Source organism: Sander lucioperca, chromosome 17 (assembly GCF_008315115.2).
Source record: "Sander lucioperca isolate FBNREF2018 chromosome 17, SLUC_FBN_1.2, whole genome shotgun sequence".
Classification (NCBI taxonomy): Eukaryota; Metazoa; Chordata; class Actinopteri; order Perciformes; family Percidae; genus Sander; species Sander lucioperca.
Genome location: NC_050189.1, coordinates 23,109,876 through 23,134,941, shown reverse-complemented (window position 1 = coordinate 23,134,941; position 25,066 = coordinate 23,109,876). Strand labels below are relative to the sequence as shown.

Here is a 25,066-nt window from a genome sequence, read left to right as displayed (position 1 = left end):
TTACTAAATGAACATCATGCTGTATTGAAGGAGACATCAAACTAGCGATTGAGGCCATAAACTTGTTAGGAAAATGTTTATTGATGTAATAAATCAAGGCAGAAGTAGGGTAATTTTCCCATAGACTTCTATAGAATCTAACTTCTTTTTGGAGTGAAGTCGCCCCCTGCTGTATATTAGATAGAATGTAGGATTAAGACAAAGACTATAGAAGTACCAAGAGGCGAAACTCAATAGAATGTTGTGTTGCGTTCAGTCCAAGATGGTGGAGCTGCACTCTTTAGAACTTAATCCACCCATGACCGAGCTGCAGCTTGCAATGGAACGTTCTAAAGAGTGCAGCGCCGCCATCTTGGACTGAATGCAACACAACGTTCTGTTGAGTTTTGCCTCTTGGTACTTCTCTACTCTTTGATTAAGACACTTGAGGCTCCGTTGCCACTTGATTCAAATAGGTGAACCCAGACTAAGTCAAATAATTATAGCTTTATGTCCATGGAACTCCTTGTAGCCTACAATGTTCTGACTAGCAGGTAAGAAAACAAGCAATTTAACTTTTTCTGTTGCTGTATCTTTGAGCAAACTTTTGAACAACCTAGTAGATGAAGATGATTTGACTCTGATGTTTTTAAGAAGAATGTGCAACCATGTGCAGCAATCTTAAACTAGGATATGCAGCCACTGAAGCTTCTCAGTAACAGGTTTGCCAAGTAAAGCAGTTGTTTCTTAAGGTGCAAGTCTGTCTCAAGTAATCATGCATTACAGCTCTACACCTGCTTGTGTGAAACCATGTGTGGCATGTTTGGCCTAAAATCTGGCATTTCCTCCTATTTCCTGCTTTTTATGCTTGTTGTCGGATTCCAATATGCCACATGTTTAGAGTTGCGGCCAGATAATTTGATGTGTGAGCACCACGTACATGTTGCTTCATACATATTCAGCGCTCATTATCTTCGCACGCTAACCCATTGTCTGACATCTGTAATGTTGAATACAGAAGAAAAGACGACCAAAGTAGATCATCTTAGCTGTGTGTCTCAGATGTAGCGTAGCCACCCAGGCTAATTTCAGCAGCACTGCCTTGATTGCATACATGTGGAATGAGATTACTTCTCACTCTGTGGGTGGTTGAGAAATCTCTTTTTCCACATTTACCTCCATATCCAGCATTAGTTTTTGCCTTTTATACCTCGGCGCTGGCGACCGCTATGGCAGGAGGCATTATGGTTTTCGGGTTGTCCTTCCCATTTTCGTGTACATATCTCAGGACCCCCAGGACGGAATTTCTTCAGATTTGCACAAACATCCACTTGGGCTCAATGATGAACTGATTAGATTTTGGAGGGACAAAGGTCAAGGTCCTTGTGACCTCACAACATGCATTTTTTAAAGTACTCATATTGTACTTTTTAGCTTTTCCCCTTTCCTTTATTGTGTTATATATCTTTTTGTGCACGTTATAGGTTTACAAAGTGAAAAAGCCCAAAGTCCAACCCAAAGGCACTTACCCTCTCCAACAGAAAACACTGTTCACAAACTGCTCTAAACATCTCTATTGTAGTCCAGCCTTTACTTCTGTGACGAATGTGCGTGACTTTGTAACACACGTTATAATGCTCGCCTAGCTGCTAGCATGGCACTCCCTCATATTCTGCAACTGACAAGCTAGCAGTACTTACTGTGCATGTGCAACTCCCAACAAAGATGGAATAGAAGTGAGATGTCTCACTCTGTAGCTAAAACGGAGAGCTCAACACACAGGGTGAAAAGAGGAGCTGCAGCAATGTGCAGTACAACAAAAATATGGTGTTTTCTGAAAATTAAACCACATGAACCTATTCTGGTACAACCTCTAAATACAATTATGAACCTAAAAAATGAGCATAATATGAGCACTTTAAGAATTCACACAAATGTGAAAAAAAAAAAAAAAGATGACTTGTTATATCCAAAACGTCAAGGTCAACTTTCCTGTGACATCATAATGTTCTGCAAAAAAGCTTTTCTGTCAATACTCAGAATTGGCGACACTAATCTTGAAATTGGTGATTGTGTAGATCTTCAGCGCTGCCGGGTTGAGGTTTGTAAAGCATCCACATTTTGCCAAACAAATACACTTAATATGTTTAAATAAATTGCTTTTAAGTCTTCACTACAAATATTAAAGGAATCTTGACAGACATTGATGTAAACTGGTTGGCGGAGGCATACAACCGTAAGGCAGTAATTCTAGTTTTTTACCTGTTTTCTTCTCCTGACAACCTTTTATCTCACTTTGCCCCTGTCACTTTTCCTTTATTCACAAATCCACCTTTGCAACAGTGTCTCACACACACACACACACACACACACACACACACACACACACACACACACACACACACACACACACACACACACACACACACACACACACACACACACACCTCTCTTTTTTTCTTCTTCAACTTCTTGAGTCAATGCTAAGCTTTTAGCTTTGCTACAAGCTTGCACAATTAGCTGAAAGAGACTCCTAGAAATGTACAGTAGGGAACCACTGAAATGGCTTAGGAGGTGGCTTGTACTATAGGGCAGGCTGGGACACTGGGAGAGGATTGACATAAGATTGAATCAGTGGTACACCTTGCCAGTAATGTAGCTCAGGGAGGAAGGAGTTGCAAAGCAAGCAGGGGGCCTGATTTAAAAATTGTCATCCTTGAACGATGTTACGCAGAGGTGTATACGCCAGATAGCAATATACCCTAGGGAAACGCACCCCCGACCCAATGCATAATGTATTAAAATAGGCAAATGCACATACAAACACACATGTAAGAATGAACAAACCACAGGGGAGGTAACAAAAGAACCAGCTTACAGTTAAGTACAGATACAGGCAGCATTTAATCTGCTGATGCCACCCAGCACATCAGATTGCACCACCCTTTGAGTTCATACAGTATATAGGACAAACCCCCACACCCAACCCCCAACTGTTTCCCCACTTCATCTCAGTGTTATCTACACTCATTCAAATATCTTTGAATTATACCTTTCAGGGATTCTGTGTGTGTGTGTGTGTGTGTGTGTACAGCTTAAACTATTACCATCCACTGTGTGTGAAAATATCTGTATGCACTCAAGAGTCTAGTGCTACATGTGTAGTCATTGTATGTGTGAAAATTATGTTTTAAGCCAGTGCTTGGTATTATGCATGTGGCTCCACTGGCACAAATAATCAGAGAAATATGAAGTAATGTCTTTGTTAACCTAAAAACATAACAGATACATATTCATGAAATCACATTTTAATGTTGTCATTTAAATAATTTCTTGTTTCTCATTATGTGAGTAAACATTACAGCACTGAGCTTTAATTGGTATTAATTCATGCTTTTTGCCCCTCGGATATTACACTGCAGTAAAAATTCCACTTGCAGGAGTATGGGGAAGAGAATTGGCTTAGATTCATTTCCAAGCGTGCTCTGCCGCAGAAAACAAATCCCAGCAATGTAATTCATAGAGTTCGGTCCTTGTGCAAGGAAACTTTTGATAAAATAGAATCATGCAAACAAGTACATACAAGGACGCTCTGACATAGAGCTTCAATGTTACTGTTTTTGTCTTCAAATAATGCGAAATTGAAAAATGCTCTTCTTTACTTCCCACAACCTTGAATTCCAAACGATGCCAAATTTTTCATACAGCCTTCACGACAAACAGAAAGGGAAATTCCATCTCAAGATTTCATCAACAACCAATATGCTGTTTTTATGTAAATTATGTTACTATCTTCCCCTCCCCCTGTGTGCTTGTTCCAAGTTGAAAAATACGTTTGTTTTTTTTATTTCTTTTTACTATCGCCATGATCAACAGACACACACACACACACACACACACACACACACACACACACACACACACACACACACACACACACACACATATTGTGCCAAAGCAGAAAGTTATTATCAGTTTGGTTGCAAAGATGTTAAACTGGTGGCCAGTATGTTAGCTTAGTGTCGGAGTTCAGCTCTATTTGCGCTCACTATTGCACTAGTAGTACAACTATAATGAGTGGAGCCCCTGGGATCCATTTAGACAGCGATATTGCCTGGTTTCCTATTCATTACAAGAGAAAGCATCTTGTAGGTGTTCTCTCATCGGTTTGTGCTGTATCTTGTGTGAAAGGAGCTCATAGAGCTTGTACAATATTGTGGGTTGCTATGGCAATAAATTAAGTGCAGTCAAGTGTTCACATAAATGGTGCTTCAAGTGAAGAAAGAGATATAGAGGTAGACTTTATCAGACATGTGCATGTGCTGTGAAGTAGATAGTATTTTTAAAAAGTAGTCCCAAAAAACAAATTCTTATTGAAAAAAAATAAGCAAAAGCAGAAATCACTTTAAATTCCCAGCGGTTTTACACACTGCCTGCAACTTGACAAACAAGTCTTTTAATAGAGTTTTTGTTGAGCATGGTTACAAGCAAACTAGTCAAATATTACTTTTAGCAATTTTACAAAACCGTCGCATTATGCTGATCAGAGTAAGTATTGAAGTTAATGCAGATTACTAAACCATACGGTTCTTAGGCACAAGTTTGAGGTACTTGAGAGTAAAATTTAAAATTAAGCATATTTGTACTACGGTAATGCTATTTTTCCTAAGTAAAGTATCTAAATACCTCCTCCACTACATTGCTAGGCATGCATATGTGTTTTGGAAATTTGAAGGATTTAGAAAATTAGCAAATTTAAAAAACAAATGGGCACCTTAGTCAAATATGATTTTTAGATACCACCCTTTATTAGTTTCTGAAGTGGACAGTGCAAAAAAACAACAATAATGCAACGCTAACTGGAATATTGTATTGAAGAAAGAATATCAACCATCTTACATTTTTGGATTTCTAATGGTGATCCTTCAGTTGAAGAGTGGTGTAAGGAGGTGTATAAGAATAGTACCTTTGGAAAAATTCTGCTGCATGGAAATATCGAGCTGTCAAATCTGAAAGAAGTACCACCAATTTGCCGAAACAAAAATAGCTCCCTCAGGATGTTTTAGAAGTGTGCATGTTGGCCCCTGTTCTTTTACTTGTCTGAGCGCTGAACAACCTCAGTTTCCTGAGAGGTTTAGATTAGCGAGGTTGTACTGCAGTTCTCAGTTCACAATGCTAAACTTAGCCAAGCTCATGCCTCCAGTGTGCTCTTAGGCAATTCCACCTCATGATGTGTGGTAAAGGAAGAGTGAGGAAAAGACCTCTTTCCTCTCACACAAGACAAAAATCAGCCTGTTGTTTCTTTTCTTTGACCTCAATTACTATCAGGGCATGTGTTACTATAGGGGCATGTTGAGTCATGCCTGCTCTGGGAGTTGTGTGTGTGTGTGTGTGTGTGTGTGTGTATGTGTTCATTTGAGCCTAGGAGGTTCCATACAGTAGGTGGGGGCCAAGGTGCATTAGTCTTGGCTGAGATGTTCCCTAGAGTGATCCAGGCCCATGTGGGTGGGTTACAGGAAGGAGGGAGAAGGCAATGAAAAGAGAGGAAATAGCAAAACGATGTCAGACATGACGGGAGCTGAACAAAGACCAGCTCGCTGTCAGGAGCTGCTGCCAGCTCCACAGTCTCACCTCTGGCTTGGACCATCTGACAAAACGTCACTTTGCTGATAGAAAGCAGGACACACATCTCAGCTCTTTTTACATTTAGGGAAGGAAAATTGGGAAACAACCAAAATTTGCTCAGAATTAGCACTTAGAAGCAAGTAATATTCTGCTAATTCAGCTAACCTAAAAAATACAAACTTACTTGAACAACACTGAAGGGAATTACTGATTTCTCCTAAGATGAAGTGGATTTAACCTAAGGAACTAATGTTGTAATTTCCACACCAAAGTGGTTTTGAACATAAGACCTTGATGGGAGACTTATCTTCCATTTCCTCTTTTTTTTTTTTTTTTCTTGCTACGGCTATGCACTTAATGAATTGAAGTAGTGATTAATTAAATGAAAGTGCTTGCTGGATGGAAAGACACTTCACCCCTGTGTTCTGAGTATGTGAATCAAGACTTTATGGAGTGATGGCAAGGTACTTGTACTGTATTTGTTACTTGTGTGTACGCAAACATGAGGTTACTGTCTAGTGGAAGTATATCAATGAGGGGAGGAAGTTGCTGTGCTCTGCGGATTTCCCTCCATCTAGCAACCAATTTATTAACTTCCACGGTGACAATACATTGTTACAGTAGGAAAGAAAAAAGCAATACACTGCATTACAACTCCTGTCTTTTCAGTTTCTTCAGGTACATGATTGCATGTAGATTCTCATTTAAAAAAAAAAAATCAAATATTGAACATGTGAGTAGGTTGATCCAGTGTGGTGCAGTAACTTATTATGACTGCTCTGTATCTGATCCTCCCTCTGAGCTAATTTGTTAACACTGAGGAACTAATTTCCCTTCAGGCATCAGGGCAGTTTGACTGACGGTTTGAAACTCGCATTTACCCATTGCCGCCCTGCAAAAACACACCATCAGTCTTTCCCCTCTGCTGGAATTTGCAAGTGTGTGGTGTGTTGCCAATTAATGTGTTAAAATGTGTGTCAGTGAACGCAAGTGGAAGCAAAACAAATGGCTCGTTCATTGGGCGTGTTGAATGGATATCTGGGTCCTGTCATAATGAGTAATGCTAATTGTGCTTAGCAGCATCATTGGTCAATGTGTCGAAAGGCATCAAGTCGATTTGAGAAGTTTGTCACGATCGTTCCTGCGGTCAGCTCATAAATTCATCATTACAGAGGTACTGTCTGTTGTTCAGCTGCACATTTCAAAACGTTTAATTTTTAAAGCCGTAAAACTTTTTCCAGAAGTTGTTTGACCACCTTGGCCATAAGTGATTGCACCGATTCGGAGCCTCACATTTTTCTTATGAAGCACAAATGTTTTATTGATACCGTTCTCTTTAGTGCTCCATCGGCAGAGTTCTTTGACAGTTTTGTTCCTATGTAATTCTGCATTCTGCGTTAAAAAGCCTTTGAGATTTCGCTTGCCTTAGGCCATATGTAAACGTAATTTACTTGGGAGAACAATTTGCCTGAACTGTTTCTCACTTTAAGATAAATCATCCCTCATGCATTATTGAAAATGCTATACTTTTTTACTGCGTTGCAATTCAAAGTAGTCTTGCAAATTTTTTTTTTTCACCCCCCAGAAAATGTCATTTGTTGCAAACTAGGAAGTGGGTGTGACAGGCTGCCATTGGTCTAATCAAATAACGGTATCCAGATTCATATGCTAATTAATCACTAGCTCTGGGGGCCGGGCCCATCCAGCGTTTCTCAGTAGAAAAAGAGACATTTGATCAGTTGAATCAGCTCCCTCGCTGTCTTTTTCTCTCTCTTCCATCTATCTTACATTAATTCAATGAAGTCAGAGTTCATTTGAATGCAACCCCCCTCCACACACACATACAGTTTCAGTTTGTATTGTCTGCTGCAGACACTGAGCCTCTTTTAAAAGTATCAAATATTACACCCTCACATATTAATAGCCAAAAAAAAAAGATGTCCTTCCAACTGGGAACATATTCGGCACTTTGCCAGACTTTCTGGCTGCCTAATTGTAGGGAGTATTATTATTTATTGGGAAATTACCCACTGTGTCGGAGATTACGCACTTCATCTTAAGCCTAAATATGATCTGAAACCATGTTACTGTTACCATGTACTCCCTCATCTGTTTGTCTGAGTGGTTGAGACTCATTTAGATGGGCTCACTGTAATAATGTGTGGTGATTGACCTTAACTCCTTTTCCCTGACACGATGTCTTGGGAGATAAAATGAAAATACCCCCTAAGGCCCCTGTTTTGGTACTAATGATGACTTTTAAAAGTCATTGTTACTCTGCTACGTCTGCACTTCAATGCCCGGTGGTTTTGGAGAAGGTAATGTGTCAGTGACCCAAAATAAGCTCTGCTTTTTAAGAGCAACATTTCTCCCTTCTTACTTACCATCACTATTAACAAACCCACTACCAAAACTCCAAAGCGTTTCCCCCTCGGAGAGATTTTTAAATGTTCTGCGGGGGAGCGACATTATCCAAATGACCATTTTTCTCTCTGACCTTTCTGTTGCCCTTTTTGGTGAGTAATTGATATTTTGAAATATTCATTTGTGAGTTATGTCATTTGCGAGCATTGTGAATAAATACACTGCTCTGTGGTGTGAAAGTAATGGAAGTATCCAGCGTGACCCTTACAGTTTGCTTTCCCCAAACTACTTTTTTTTTCTCCATATTCCGCAGTGCACTTGTCAGTGGAATTATCTAGGGAGAATCTGCAGTGGAGAAAAAAAAGAGATACACTCTGCATATGAATGCTCTTCTAAAGTATAAGCTGGAAAGGAGGGGAAGAAAGATAAAGTGAAAAGAACATAGACCTAAGATAAGAGGATGGACTTTCTATAAGACCTTTTCGATTTTGAATAGCTCTGTCAATGATGTGTACAGGTAGAGAGTGATACGTGCGAGTGGGGCAGGATGCTGGCTCTGGCACCCGAAGAATATGAGCCCTATCAATCACCGCCTCCAGGCACAAATGTAATTACACTACAGTTGTTGACGAGGCGGGTAATCCGAGACACCACTGGCATGCATTTACTTGCCTGCATTAGGGGATTGCAATACCCATGTTAACGGCGTCATGCTCGCTACTCTCTGTTTTTTTAATGCTTCTTTTTTGGGACGCTGGAATGAATTGCCTTACCGGGTTACAAGGCTTAGAAGAATTATTGATAGAGAGAAATCGTAGAGATCAAATTAGTCAAGATTCATAGTAAAAGGTTGCATAATAGAAATTAATTTACATGGCTTTTTGTTTTTTTTCTACACTTTGGATGGCAGCTCTCAAAAGAAAGAAACCACACACAATAGAATGAAGATAAACAAAGCAAAATTGGTCTTTTTGTCATTCAGAGTCAATTACTCTTTTGTCATTCATCTAAATGCACCTGCCTAAGTCAACCTATGTTATCCTTTTTCTCTGCGTTTGAAAGTTTCAAAGAAGTTTGGTGTGATCCTGCCAATACTTCTCAGGGGGCGGAATAAATCTAAGATAATTGATGGCTTTCATTACCAGAATGAATACAATTATTCCAATTCGTGGTGTTTTTCATTGCAAGTGCGCTTTTTTGCTGTGTTAGGGTCTGAATGATTTCTGAGACAAAATTAAGTGACACGATAATGAGGGCCTTCTTTTGTTGTTTGACCTCACCGTATGTCTTTGTGTCTTTTCTCTCATGATTTTGGTTTATTTTTAGGGAAAGATTAGAAGTGGTACCTGGATGTATAGCCTAAAACAGTAAAGTTGCTGGCTGAAAAACCAAAACCACGAGCTGTGGCATGTTAAAATGTTTTTTAGAGGGGAGAGTTGAGAAATATTCTCTATGTGGTTTTATTCCAAATAGAGTAAGTCATGTCGATAATGTTGCACCTACGATTCGTAATTAACCATGACTGCCCAATCTAACTTGGATAATATTTAAATGCCATATGAGTCAAAACAATGCTGAAAAAAGTTAAATGTAACCTCTGTCAGAAAATAGCCGTTATTACAGCTTCCAGAGGAAACGAGCAATTTTTATCACCTGAATGACAACACACAGACAGTGCATGTCATACCCTAGAACCATCAGATGGAACGCAATGATTGACGCCATCAATTTTCTTTTAAAATCTATTTGTAATATGTGCGACTAAATCATTTCAACTCAAGGTCCACTTACTACAGTAGTTGTTGCGTTTTGGATAACAAATGGTCACTCCATTGCGGTGTGGTTGAAAGCTCAGAAAAAAGCTAGTAAGTGGAGGTAAAGTTTAAATTATTCTGTCACACTGAATTGAGAGAGAGAGGGAGAGAGACTTGAAGACGACATAAAGACATTGTTTCATTTGTTACCACTGTAAATGTGACAATTCATCATGATATTGCTTTCAGGTGATATTGACTATTTTCACACGTGGAAACACTCTGTGCCTTTTGTCCGGTTGTCCTTCCTGATGAATAGGGCTGGGTATCCTTCAAAAATATTCGATGATGATACCAGTACCGTGATTTGGATACTGGTTCCTAAATGATACTTTTTTTTATACCAATTTTATGAAAACAAAAATAAATAACAACATTACACCTTAAGGCACAAATCTTTTTATTTATTTTTCATCTCCTACTACATGAGCCTCTGTGTGTAACGTACAGTTTTTTCCTGCATGCCTCTGCGACGCGTAATGTTAGACAGCCAATCACAAACATTTAAAATCTTGGTAGAAGCATGCTGCATCCTTATTGGCTCACTGACGCTGATGAGATTTACTCCTTAGGTATTGAAATTTGCTATTGAATGACGAGGCATTTTTCGATACTCGATACTTTAGAGGCAGTTTGGTCGATACCTAAAAAGTATTGAATTCGGTACCTAGCCCTACTGATGAATGTCTGTGCTGCACGTCATCTAGCAGTGGCTCTTGCAGCTCAGGCACTTGTCTGAAAGGATGTTTATAAAAAAAATCTATAACTGTCACAGTGCTCCTACAGTCACTCAGGCCAATGTTTACGTTTCTCGCTCATTTTTTATTCTCGCTGTAAACACAGAACTCCTCCAGTCTGTTGTGCACATGCTTGCTTGTGCGTGAGTGTGAGCCTCCACAGACGTGTGTGTGTGTGTGTGTGTGTCTGTGTGTGTCTGTGTGTGTGTGTGTGCGTCTGTGTGTCAAGGAGAAGTTTGGCTCTGCAGTGAACTGCAGATTTTTGCCAAATCAGCTTTGGCTTGAGGCAACAAGCACCTTTTGACCTTCTGCCTCCTGCCACTGTGTGCTTAAATGGAGTGCATTGTATCACCTTAAAAGACAAAGAATGAAGCAGCCCTTATGATTTATAGATTCTAGTATGGAGGGAAATTTACATGAGACACGCTCTGCTCTGGTTTCTTTGTCTCTGTGTTTCTGTCTGTCTCTAATTTCTCAGTTGAATGCCCATGTAATGAATGTTTATTTTCTCACAGCCAAATGCAAACACCATGTCTATATCCTTATGTTTGGTCTGTGTCAATCTCACATTCTCTCATTCCACAACTCCTGGCCTCTCAAGTGCCCCTATGGTATTGCTCATCCTCCTACTCCAAACAACCAGTGTCTTGTCCACCTACACTCTCTAGACCGGGGTGGACAACCTCGTCTCATATGTCTCAGTGTCAGACCTTTTGATTGCTGATCCTCCCCTCTGTTATTATATTTTCCTGTAGGAATATACAGATATTTGTTTTTATTCTGGTCTCAGCCAACCCTAACTCCAGGATGAAGTTGTTTTCACTCTTAGGTGCAAAAATCATATAACCAAAGTGGAAAAGGAAGGAATCTGAATAACTCATACTTACATTCCGTTTCTTTTTTACCCCTCTGCAGCCTTCAGTCGAGCACCCATCCCCATGGCGGTGGTGAGGAGGGAGCTGTCGTGCGAGAGCTATCCCATCGAGCTGCGCTGCCCAGGCACAGATGTCATCATGATTGAGAGCGCAAACTACGGCCGCACCGATGACAAGATCTGTGACGCAGACCCAGCACAGATGGAGAACACGCGGTGTTACCTGCCAGATGCATACAAGATCATGTCACAAAGGTAAGACACAATTCTTTTTTGACAGATTTGTATGGATTTTGGTAAATGGTCTTAACCTGGCTAATGTTGAATTCAGGGACAGAGGGCTTAAGTTGTACGTAACCAACACTGTGTGCTTGTTGAAGAAAAGTTGATCGTCCATTGGCTAGAGCTATGGCATGCTCACTATGTAAGTAGCCCACCACGGAAGTTGATGGCACATCTTCTTGTTTCCATAAATACATCCAAAAATTGTTTAATCAGGGTATCCGCGGCCCCTTAGTCTTTAAAGGTTTTACATTTGTTTTTCCTTTTAAATTTAAGGCCATAAAAATAACTATTATTTATTATGAAAAGTTCTTCAGTTTTGAGATGATTCCGCATGGATTTAATGTTTCGTTTACAGTTGTTCTTCTGTCTAGACCCGAGTCTAGTTTTTTTTTCTCGTTTTAATGAGAAGTATGAGAGTATGTTTGGCCCGGTTCTCCAGACTACTGATTTTTGCTGAAGATAACAGGATTTAGGAAGTAAACAAATCATTTATCAATCTTGTTAAACTAAAGACAACTCCAAAGTTCTTTAGGGAAGAAGCAAAGTCGTTTTATCTCTATTTGATATTTGCTGGAATCTGGACAGTACATAATAATTATTTATTTCCTAGCACAAGTGATAAGGAGAATACAAATTTCTGTTTGACTTTGATATATAGTATATCTAGGGTTTGACATGGCATGATGTACAATATATTTTCTTTTATACTGTCAACGTTTTACATTTAGGGTTACAATTAAAGCTCTTCAATATTAAGTCATTTTAAAGCTCTATAGATTATGACAACAAATGACAATAATAAAAAGAAGCTGTTCATAGTCCCCATTTAGAATGATGGAACATAAATATTTGCATGTGTGAATATGTACACACACACGTACAGTCTTGTTATATCTTTAAAACATAATTGGCTTAATCTTCAGTTAATGACAGATTCTGCAATTCACTCCTGAAGTTGACTAAAATGGAATTGAATGCGGCTCTCCTCGAGACATCTATCGTTCATGAAACAACTTGTGCAATAAACATGAGGACTATCCCTTGAGATTAGCAAAAACCTGAAAACATGGGGCCATGCATATACAGTAAAGTCACAAGTGGCTTTGGAAAATGAATAGAAAAACCCTCCTCTGGGAAGGTGTGGTTTAGCAACATATTCCTGTTATGGATTAATTGGCTCAAGAATCCCAGTAAACCTTACCTACCTGGTGGCTAATCTATACAGTCATACATTTGCTCTGACACAAATCAATGTTCATTTGAAATGATATGAATACATAGCCTGGGAAAACCCTGACGAACTTCCGGCAAATTTGAGATTTGCTCTGCAAGTCATTCTGGCCAAGAGCCCATTCAAGCCCATGTCCATTTTTTCCAAATCGAGGCACCAATCACAACCGCTGAGGCGGGCTTTACACGATGACGATAGCGCAGTGACGGCAAGCAGCTTTTTGTTTACATTCAACATGACGGTCACTGAAGCGCAGAAACCCGTTGATGCCGCTGTACCTGCTACGTCACCCGGATCGTTGGTCTGATTGGTTGAAGGACTGTCTAATTGTAACCTGACTTCACCAGATGGATTTGCTCGGCATATCTATCTGGGAACTTTCCTTTGGAGAACTTTTTGGCGAAAATACTGGTTAGCTGATTGGATAAACCATCTGTCTATGACTACCTATGTTGGTGATAGACGGGCCAAATCAACCAATCAGATCAACGATATATCAAACTCTTGCCGAAACCAGTCGGGAGAAGAGCAAAAACATCTTTTCCTCCGAGAAAAGCAGCGTCCGTTGGTGACGCCCCTTTGGAAATGAGCTGTGAATGAAGCTTGCCCAGACCCACTCTCACTTACAACTGACAAGGGTCTGGTGTCAACCAGGCTAATGAATACATGTAATTTGGCAAAATAAAAAGATGCGCTCGATGAGCTTTGCTGCCACATGTGAGTCTTGTTTTCAGATTTATGACCCGATTGTGCACAAACCAGGACCTGGATACCTATTTGTCAGGTCAGACACAGTGTAGTCTAACCCTGCTTTGGTTTTTGCAGTATAATGGATTGCTAACATTAAGGTAATATATACACAAGTTTCAGGATTTTAACCAAGTGGTCTGGATTCAAGAGAAACTATAGAGCTCGAGACCAGTTTGGAGTGAACATATGTATGGTCCATCTTAGCTATTTGTTGACTAATTGCAGCACTTAGAAGGGATGGACTTTATCTACATTGCTACTCTGTGTTAACGTTTGTCTACCTCTTTTTATTTCCAAAGCTTTAGTTTCACATTGGACGGACCCTTTTGAGAATACTAATGGACCTTTGGGCTTTTTCTAACAATTGCTCTTGGCTTTTTAGTTTGGTACCATATAGTTCAGATAAGCCGCTGTGTGAAAAGCAGCTGATAGTAAAAAGTGGTAGTTTGAAACATGTTGTCAGATAATTGATGCACCCTGTGGCGCCCTTGTTCTCCAGCCGCCCACTCAGACTAAAAATCCCTGCAGGGATGAATCAACCGGTCGGCTACTGTCAACAACACAAAACTAACATAAAGTACCAGGGAAAAGCAAGTCTTTTTGTCATCTTGTTGCTACCAGGGCGTTTCAATGAGGCTAAAAGGTAAATACGACCCAATTCCGAGCCAGAGCACTTTGTCTTGGGAGAGGAAGTTGCAAAGTGGATAAAAGGTGTGGGTGGTATGAATTGAGAATGGGTGGTGAGGGAGGGTGCCAAAGCAGGGATGGGGTGAGAGGATTCAATGATATTTGTGGCTGTAGCGACACAGCTACACATTAGCATGCTGAGGTTAGCACAACAAGCGAACGCCACCCCCGACTATTTCATTGTAGAGCTGTCAGAGCCGTTGCTAGGCACCCGTGGCTGAGCTCATTAGGGTTAAAAAGAAAACGAGAGCGAAACAGAAACAAGCAATTTGAACAGAGAAAGTCTTCAAAGACTTGTGATCAGGCTGAGGTTGAAGCCAGGGCACAAAGATTTGACTTTAGATGCATACTGTATGATTTCAGCAAGGGCCATGTGATGTCTTTGTTTATTCACAGTGTTGCTTTCTCTTTTTAAATTACAATTAATGTGCTTTGATCCGATTTGTAGCGTGTAAGCACAAGATTTTGTAAATCTTAAATGTATTACCACAGATACGTATTTCTTCAGTAGCTTGTCTACTTTATAATCTCCAATGAGTAGACATCAGCAAAGATGCAAGCGCACGCTTTCATTAATATTTTAGCTTGAATTTCCTCCCCCGTCTTGTTCTTTCCTGTCTCCCTTCTCCCCCTCTAATGCTCATGCAGTATGTGTACATGCACACTATAACCCAATCACTGGAAACAACCCAAACAATGTAGTACATGGTTCGCAGTAACCTGATTTCCACAATAATTGTTGTTTCCATGAGTTGTTTGATTACTGGGCTAATGTCTTAAAGGATGTGTTGTAGACTACATAATACAGAAGGAAGACAGAAAAAGGATTCATTAATGTTTTTTTTGTGGTGGTGAATTTGCATAAATACTGTTAACTTTTTGTATAGAGACGCTATAGCTTGAATCAATACTGTATTTTTAAAGCAGATTCAAACATTGTTATTTCAAAGCAGAAGGAAAAGAATATTCACAAATGTCGCCTGATATCTATTATTGTCATATATTCACATTCCATAAACATACAGTTTTGATACAGATCCCTTAAATTATTTTTTTGTAGCAAATATATACACTGAAAAAGATGCTTTAATGTTAAAAAAGAAACTTGTCAATGCTCTCTGGCGGACAAATTATGTAATGCCAACAATGTGTCTAAATTACATATCCTTGGTATCTCTGTACTGTCATTTCTTCTTATTTATAGGCAGACATTTATACATACACATATTATATATAAAATATAATTTAGCATAAGCTTATGTTGACCAATATTCTCAGCTCAGTGGATTTATCAGTCAGGCCCTAACCAACACAGTGATTTGCATCTGGTTTACTGTGACGTCTCTGGTGAGTGTTCAAAATCCAAACGCCCTCTGTAATAGTTTTATAAAGACAGACACTGTGGAAAGTTCAGGTAGTCAGAGTGATGCAATCTGCAAGGCATGTTGCAAATATAAAACATGCTTAATATGAATGGGACTCAAGTTGTGCTGCGCAGGGGGTTGACCTTCTCACAGCAAGGTGGTGACAATGTGATATTCTAATAATTTGTCTTAAATGTAGTCCACCCCGTCTATAAATGATCTCTAAGAAAATTACAGGCTGTTTCCCATTTTAATACTACACACTAATTCAAAGCAGGTTTTGAGTATGCGGTGTGTTTACACTGGAAAAGTGACAAAATTAAGTATACTCAAAAAAAAGTCAGTAGGCATACTAAACATCACTTGGTTTATATTGTCCCTCACTGTAATTCACTAAGGAAATGGAGGTGCCACTCACAGCTGCAAACAAATAAATACATTGCTAATAGTGGTGAAACCAGCTCCTTGGGTGATCTTAGAAAACAAGTGTTAAAGTGCTCATATTATGCTTTTGGGCTTTTCCCTTTCCTTTATTGTGTTCTATATCTTTTTTGTGCATGTAATAGGTTTACAAAGTGAGAAAGCCCAAAGTCCACCCCAAAGGGACATACCATCTTCCAGAGAAAACACTGTTCAGGCGCTCAGATAGCTCAGTTGGTAGAGCAGGCGCCCATATATAGAGGTTTACTCCTCAACGCAGCGGGCCCGGGTTCGACTCCGACCTGCGGCCTTTTGCTGCATGTCATTCACCCCCTCTCTCTCCCCTTTCATGTCTTCATCTGTCCTGTCAAAAATAAAGGCCGAAAATGCCCAAAAAATAATCTAAAAAAACAAAAGAAAAATAACAAACACTGTTCACAAACTGCTCCAAACAGCTCTATTGTAGTCCAGCCTTTACTTCCGTGACGAACGTGCGTCACTTTGTAACACACGTTATAATGCTCGCCTAGCTGCTAGCGTGGCACGCCCTCATACTCTGCTTCTGACTAACTAGCAGTCCTTACCTAGTTACTGCGCATGTGTGACTCCCAACAAAGATGTAACAGAAGTGCGATGTCTCACTCTGTAGCTAAAACAGAGCTCAACACAGGGTGAAAAGAGGAGCTGCAGCAACGTGCAGTACAACAAATATATGGTGTTTTCTGAAAATTAAACCATGTAAACATATTCTGATATAACCTCTAAATATAATTATGAACCTGAAAATGAGCATAATATGAGCACTTTAAATATTTAGAAAACACTTTTGCTCCTTCTTTGTGAAGTTTAATTGACATCGAAATTCTAAAGTTGCAGTTTAATTGATAATTTATGAATTTCCTGTTGGTATAAAATGGTAAAGCATGTTGATTTATTGTATTCTACCTGCTAAAACTGTAGAACATTTACTATGTAGTATCATAGAATTGGGACACAGCAGAGTCAGTAAAGGATTTGCGACTAATCTAATCATGTTTAATTCAACAAAGATAAACAGGTTAACGTGTAATAATCTGAGCATTACCTTAAAATCAAATTAACATGCTTCTGAATGCACTGATAGTATTTTCCTCTTGTGGGACTCTGCCCCCTTTTTTCCCCTTGCCTGTGTACCACCTGCCTCTCCTGCTGGCACCAGTTAAGTCATGGTGACTGGCAAGCATGGTAGTTAGCATTCACATCCCATCTGAAGATGAGCCACGCTGCTGCCGGCTTAGTCTGTGTGCCAGACTCGCATCCATCACCGGCAAATGCCCAGCCATGTCACCAGCTCTCGCGAGCTGTCAATATACATTTAGGCAGCTCAATCCCCCTGCTCCCCCAGCCTCTAAGAGTGCTCCATTGATATTCAGCTTTCAAACCCAAGTGCTCCCTTTTCCAGTTTAGTCCACTCATTAAGGTGTATACTGGGCCACTTCGGCAAGGCGTTTGCTTCCATTACAGTCTTTTAAGCGAAAGCTAATAGCAGCCTGTATCTGAGTGATAGCACACCACTGAGCTTGTGAGAGCTGTAATGCATCCCAAAATGAAGGTTGTCTCGCACCATGCTGTGACAGGACAAAATGAATGGCTCTCTTTCATTAGCCATTCCTCCCTTTGTGCTGTGAGCATCATGGCTGTGCAGAATCCACAGCCTCTGGATAAACATGTCACCTATAGGTGGTGCCGTGTTGCAAGCTAGATGGAGGCTAATGATGCTGTAATTGAAACATGATACCAAGGATTAATTCAGTACAATTTGAGCCCATTTGCATAGTGTGTACACACATACTGCAGCCTGTGGTTTTTGCAATCATTGCTATTCCCTTGTGGGCTATTTTTGGAGCTTATTGTTTTGGAGCTGAGGCGTCTGTTGATTCCGTCTCCCTCCAAAGCATGTGTAGATCTAGTGCCATTTCCCACTGTGTGAAATCACTGGAGAGGCCGGGCACTTGTGCTATCAAACAACAGTGACCCTTTTCTCATCAGATTCCCAGTGTCTCCTCTCCTCCCTCTTTTTGTGTTCCCCTTTTTCCTTTCCCCAAGGCGGTGTGGCCTTCACGGCCAGTAATTACAGGCTATATCAAAGCTATATATCACCTTATATCTCAGTAGACCTCAGCAGGCACCTTAAGGGACAGCTGATAGCATTGTGGCAGGCCTGTGCATAACCTCTGAAGGAGAAAGGCAGGTCAGGAAGGTGCAAACCCACTAAACAACTAAACACACACTCACACACACACATGTACCCACGTACACACACACACACACACACACACACACACACACACACACACACACACACACACACACACACACACACTTTTGTCCAGACTCTACTTTTTGTCTTTTGTATCACTTTCATTTCTTTCCCCCTCAGTCTCTCTGGGATTCTTTTCAGTGCTTTGTCATCATACTTGTCATTTTAAGGAACAAAGAAGAACAATACTTTTTTTTTTCTTTCTACTAGCATTTTGTGTTTATGCACATGACACTAATGATGAAGGTTAATAGATACCACAGCTGGATGAGGCTCTTGAGGACGATAAAACTAAATGAGCGCAACCTGTGATTTGAACTTGCTGGCCTTGTGACAGTTGACATTTGACAACCTTCCTGTTAATGATGTTTATGTGGAAAATATATGCTTCCAGGCCATTATTTACTTCAGCACACTTGGGCTGAAAGGCACAAGACAAATGACTCCTCTCCCGTCGGATGAAAACATGTGCTGACAGAAGGACAAGAATGATTGAGTGATAAGAAGGGGAAAGCAGATGGGAGGATCCTTTCTCCTTTGGCGGTGATCTTTCCTATATGTACCAGTTCTCATTATCCTTGGCTTCTGACCTTATTTCAGAGTTGAAGGATTTGATGAGATATTTGTTTGAGCAGGAGAGTAGGATTAACTGAAGAATCCCCTTCGGCTTTTTTTTTTTGCCCATCTTCATTTAAATCCTCTCATCTCAAGCAGCATGTTATGGGTGTAGGTTTTCTGGGAAGAAAATCAAAATTTTGAGGTCCATGCATTGCCCAGTGGCCAAAAAAACTAAGGCAAGAAAATCAAGGGTAAGTTAAGATATACACTGACACTTTTATTTTAATATGTAAGTTACAATTGCTATTAACTAAAAATGTATATTGTTTATGATCAGAAATTGAAGAAAAAAATACATTCCTGAAGCAACCAAAGAAAAAAATACTCAAAATGATTTAATCAGATGTATACAAAACACAATCATGACAGCTGTAATTCCGAACAGCTTAAAACACAAGCTCATGCCTACCTGTCCTCACTTGCCCTCAGCTCTGAGGGTGGTTAGCACATATCAGAGTGTGACCATCTGCTTCATATTCTCCCACATATCCCTTGTCCTGGTTTGGTTTTCAGCATTTGATCGTAGTATACAGACAGGATATAACAGTGTTGTATCAAAAATGGAATAATTACTTTGTAGTATGTCACCATAAAAAGTATTCTGGCCGTGTGCATGTACTCAGATAAAACAATGGTTGCTATGAGTCTCAGTTATTTATCATTAAAGGCAACAAAGATGGCATCATTTAATTAATGGAGGTGCACTCATCACAAGGAGTACAGCTCTGTGCAAACAGTTTTATTGCTTGAGCTGTCCAAAGTTTGAAAAAATGACCCTAATGATGTCATCAGGGTTATTTTTCATCTCTGCTTTTTTAACAGAAAGCCTGCATTACAAACTGGAGATGTGGGGTTTGAAAGAAGTGGGCATAAAGGAGGCAGTGGGGATCTAATGAAAGGTGCTATGAAGTTGCATTATGGGTAGGATACAATGTCTTTGGAGGATATCCTGAGTTTTATATGGGTCAAGACCCATATAAAACTCAGGATATCTAAGCCTTTGGTAGTTCAAGTGAGCCCAGCAGGTTTATGGAAGTACAGTGCTAAATTGCTGAAATTCCCCTAGTCTTCTTTATTTTTTGCAGCGTTAATGTGTTGTCTTTGTCTTTGTCTAATGTGTTGTCTTTTGTTTCTTTATGCATTAAAGAAAGCGGAAGCACATTCATATTCATAGAGTAGCCTTACATACTTAATATAGTCTTAATATAAGCAAATAGACAGCTGCCATTGACATTAAGACAGAGCTTATCATGCTGAGCAGATGTGAGCGTAATACCATCATTGCTCATGCATGACCCCCAAAGCTCTAACAGAAGTGGCCTCCCTTGTTTGAAAGTCAAGGTTTGCATAAACATTTAACTCTCCAAACAATGGGATGTCAAATGAATTAATTCATGACTTTAGTGTAAATATCACGCAGGTGCTGCTTTAAATTAAAGGTTCTATTAGGCAGACTGTAATAAAACTGGCTCTGTAGTACTAAATCATATGGAATGATCCACTACAACTTCTACTTTGATTCCTACTGGGCATCCCAAAACTAGAAATACAATACAAAATATATATTATTATGCACACTTTTTTTCCCGTGCATACAGCATATTAGCTTATTTTGAGTGTATATTTTGCATCAATCACACTGCACAGTTTCTACGAGGTCCCGATTACAAGCTTTTTCTACCATCCTTTGTCTATTTATGCACGAATCATTGGTTTGTCTTGCTTACTCTTCGTTGGAGGCTGTTTTTCCATAATACAATTATGTGTTGAGCACCTGACAATTACAGAACAAAAAGATGACCAATGAGCGCAACGGGGGACAATCGCCTGTTGTAATAGGATGAACAAATAGAGAATGGTGGGTGGTTTTGCAGTCAGCATTAATGTGCAAAAGGGTATTAATAAAAGACAGACAGCGATGATAAAACTCCCTTCCCTATGAAGCAAACATGATAAGAAATAAACACATTTGGAAGTTGTTCATTACTGTAGGAATTTACACCACCTTTCCATCTCTGCCTGTTTGCCTCGTGCCCTTGCAAATTCATCTCTTTGTAAAGACTTTTTAAATCAAAGCATTTTATTTCTTCCTCATTCTTTTCAATTCCTGCCTTGGATGACATCACCTGACATTCATTATCCTGTTTCATTTTTCAGCCCCTTCCTGCCTCCAACCCTACTTCAATCCTCTTTGATAAGAGTCTGCCGCATTCAATTTTGGCCAATTAGTTGCTGTAAATTTCAGGCCTGCAGCCCATCCAGTCATTCCGGGTCTCCAGACGTGGACATACAAGACTATGTGGTGATTAGACGGAAAAGGAAGCCTGGCTTGGCAAATGGGATTTGTATCTCTCAGGAGATAGAGATAAAAGAGGAGCAGAACGACTCTAACCAAGCCAGTGGTTTGAATCGACCATAACGGTGTCCATTTTTGGATTCTGAACGGAATGCCCCATAGACTTTGTTATGTCTCTACAAGTTAAGCGCTTTGCCAAAGAATTCAGAAGTTTGGAAGTTTTCAAAAAGATTTGTATTCTGGGCACCCTTTATATAACCCTCAGGAAGCCTCAGCCTAGTCATAAGGCCTGCTGGTGTCAGATTAATAGCCGTCACAGTGGTGGCTCACTAAACATGGCGTTTTATATTGTGTTAAAAAAATGGAAGTAGGAGGCCTCAGTCCATTTGGCGGCTAGGGGAGTGAGTTTCACTTGGATGAGTGCAAACAGTAAAGAAAGGGCTAATTCAGACAGGAGCAGGTGGTTAGTCAGAGTGCAGGGAGTCGACTTGGCTTTTTCCTTCCCTCTATCTGATATTTGCCCTTTTCTGCGCGCCATAGTCTCTCATCCTTGTTCTTCTAGTTTTCTGATTCTTCTTTTTTTTTTTTTTATTGGCAGGTGGGAGTAGGCAACATACACATTTGATGTCTCTTGCTTCTGCCCTGAAGCGGGGGATCCATTTTTTTCCCCAGCAACATAGAGAGGGCATGCAACTTTAACAGACCTTTAATAACTTTCCTGGCTATTCATCATCTCCCCCCCTTAAGATAAAAACAACATCCTTTCATGCTGATTCATGGATCATTTCCCCCCTCCGATCCCCTCAGTCTACCACTTTGCCATAAAAAACCTTTTTCTTCTGACGGTTTTCCTTCAGATTATACTCTACAATTGTAAACTAACCTGAGTAAATTGTTATGTTGATTTATGCCCGGTGTACACTATTTATCGGAAGAATGTTCCTTTCAGCACCACTTTCTAGTCCATCCATTGGTATTTTAGTGCCCTGGGCATTTAGCATGGCAGAAAAGTGATAGAAACAGTGCAGTGCAAAAATAGTGAGGTATTAGTATTTAGGTGGAATCACGGAATATTGCTGAATCTTCTTAATAGACTCTTAAATTAGATTAAATTCCCCAATGAGTAGTCACATTTAGATAAACATCAAAAACACATTTTGTTTTGTGATCAATTTATTTTAATTTTAGTTAAGATTACACATTGGTGGATCGCTAATAAAGTATGTTCACAAATGTACATGCATAAAAACTAGTGATCAACTACATGAGAAAGCAATAAAACAAAACACAGAATATATTTAAAACAATAAAATGGACACTTTTTTTAAATTGAGTCTCAGTACTTCTTAAGGAGGCATTATTGGACATAGTTCAAAGTAAAAATATAAAAAAATAAAAAAGTTTCATCACTAAACGATCTCGGGACAATTTGTTCCCACTTGTCTTCACCCTATATCCTCATCCCAAAACCCTGGGTTGCCATGGGCAACAGCTGTGTGAGTCATTGTCTTCCCTTTAACTTTGCTGGCAGAAATAACATTGTATTTATAATTGCTGAAATGGATTTGGAATGGCAGAATAATGTTTTACAGCAGAATTATGATTGTAATAGTCTTGATTCAATTTGATAGGGGTGAGCAGACAATTTATCTTCCTAAAAAAAGTCCACAAGTCTCTCTGGATAGTCATGTAAACAGGATTATTGTGGGGAATTGTCTGTTTATGCAATCATATAAACAGCTTAAACAAACTGCTTCAGTCTGTTGGCAGCAGCAGCACTATCGTTGCATATGAAAGTATGCATATCTAATTGAACCAACCTTATTAGTCAATTGAGTGAAATAAAGGCAAATAATTCATTTTAAGAGCATGATTAAGCGCCACTACCCACCACAATAGCTCACTGTTCTTACAGCATAATAATGAAAATAACATCTACCTTTAGATACACTCTCGCTGCACATGATTTAGTCATGGTTGCCATGATTGCTTTTACGATTATGCATTTCTTTTCTAGCTGTCCGTGTGGCAAGAAAAGTCCAAACTCTCAGACCGATTTTCAATATTTCATTAGTGGCTGAACTGGTTGGGTCAGTGTGTGCCTTTGGCTTTGAGACCCTCCTCCCAACCAGTGGATCCAAAGCTGGACACTACTGGACTTTGGTGAACAGATATTTCTCGTGTGGATGGAAATTTTACTTTAATGTCATTGACTTGGCCAACTCCCTTACCAATATGGGTTGGGAGCTGTTTCACCTTGTTTCCTTCGTGACTCTTTGATGGCTCCACGCGGTTAGCACCTCGCAAAGGACCTGTTTTATTAGCCTGGTCTTATTCACCAACAGTCACTACTCTCATCTGCTTCCTCCATTCAAATTTGACAAGAGGATAGATCTAGAATTGTGTTCAGAAAGGGGCACTTCCAATTTTGGAATCCTATTTCCTCTTTATCTTATTAGATCTCAAAGTAGATTGTGTCTGAGTCTTGGTAGGTATGGTTTTTTTTAACTTTAAATCCTAATCAGTTAAAATGGTGCAATTATCCCTCTGTTTGATCTCCGGCTGTCGGACCCACCTGCATGGTTAATACGAAATGAAAAGCTAAAACATAATGTGTCAATCTTGAAGATGAAAAACTGATGACCCTCTCATAATCAATGTTTCATAGCACAGTTGCATAATTCACTTTGATCTAGCCCAAGCAGCTGAATATGCATAGTTTGTACCACTTGAACTCTACATATCCAGTAATCCATATAGAATACTCAGCAGTATGCTTGTATCTTGAGAGACTCTGTTAGTTGGCATGACTTCCAGGGCGTTTAGAATTCATGACACTAGATTTAATTTGGCATCCCTTGTCCCTTAAGTGAGTAACATGGTTTAAATTGTTCTGATAATCACCATCAGGTTGATTGGCCATTTATCACCAATGACGTCCTCATTTGATGGCGTTTAGAGATATTTTTGACCTGCCACTTTCTAAATTTAACTTTTGTCACTGTTGTACAGTAGAAGCACTGGAGCTTCTCATATGTCTGTACTCACCGTATTGAATAGACCTGCTACCCGAGTTGTTTTAAAATCTGTAGAAAGTAGAAAGCTAAAAAAAACAGAACAGCCAATAGGAACGCTCCCTCTCTCTGAATGGACCTACAATTGGCCAAAATCTCACTTCACAGGCTAGATTTTCTAATGCCTGAAAACAGAGCCAAGAGGAGGCGCAGAAGTCTAGTTTTCTCTCAGACCACTTGAATTACAATATGCTGAAAGATTATTATGGATGACACAGCTTTTGGGTCAAGTCAGGTCTCAAGGCCTTGGCATTTTGATTCCAATGTGGTAATAGTGTTTTCTTACATGGCTGAGACCCATCTGTGGCCTAAGAAATTAATATGTGAGGGGTATTTCTGTGCAAGCCCTGTCTGTCACTGCCTCATTTAGTTGTTATTGTTTATTGAATTGGCACAGTTCAAACCTGAGTCTTGTTCATTTTTGTTTTGCAATCTCAAGTCAAGTCTTCAGGGAGCGAAGTCTCAAATAAATCCAACACACTGAAGTCTCTCTCAAGTCCAAGTGTCAAGTCTGCAGCTCTGCCCCCCATGCTAAAATAAAAAGGCTGATTAATTGTTTTTATTTTTATTTTATTTTTGAAAATGTAGAAATTTTGAGAAATATTTGGCAGCAATCTTGTATACCCAGTCTCAAAAATTTTTTTTTTTC

General features: G+C 39.6%; 1 protein-coding gene across 28 annotated transcripts in view; it reads left to right on the top strand.

Moving 5' to 3' along the window:
• The window catches only part of LOC116039897 (adhesion G protein-coupled receptor L3), a 219,730-nt gene that overhangs the window by 74,923 nt on the left and 119,741 nt on the right, over positions 1 to 25,066 (top strand). For all 28 annotated transcript variants that reach the window (XM_035993765.1, XM_035993761.1, XM_035993764.1 and 25 more), the window contains one exon: positions 11,435 to 11,648. In XM_035993765.1, coding sequence (XP_035849658.1) covers positions 11,435 to 11,648 — 214 coding nt within the window. The remainder of the gene's footprint in view (positions 1 to 11,434; positions 11,649 to 25,066) is intronic.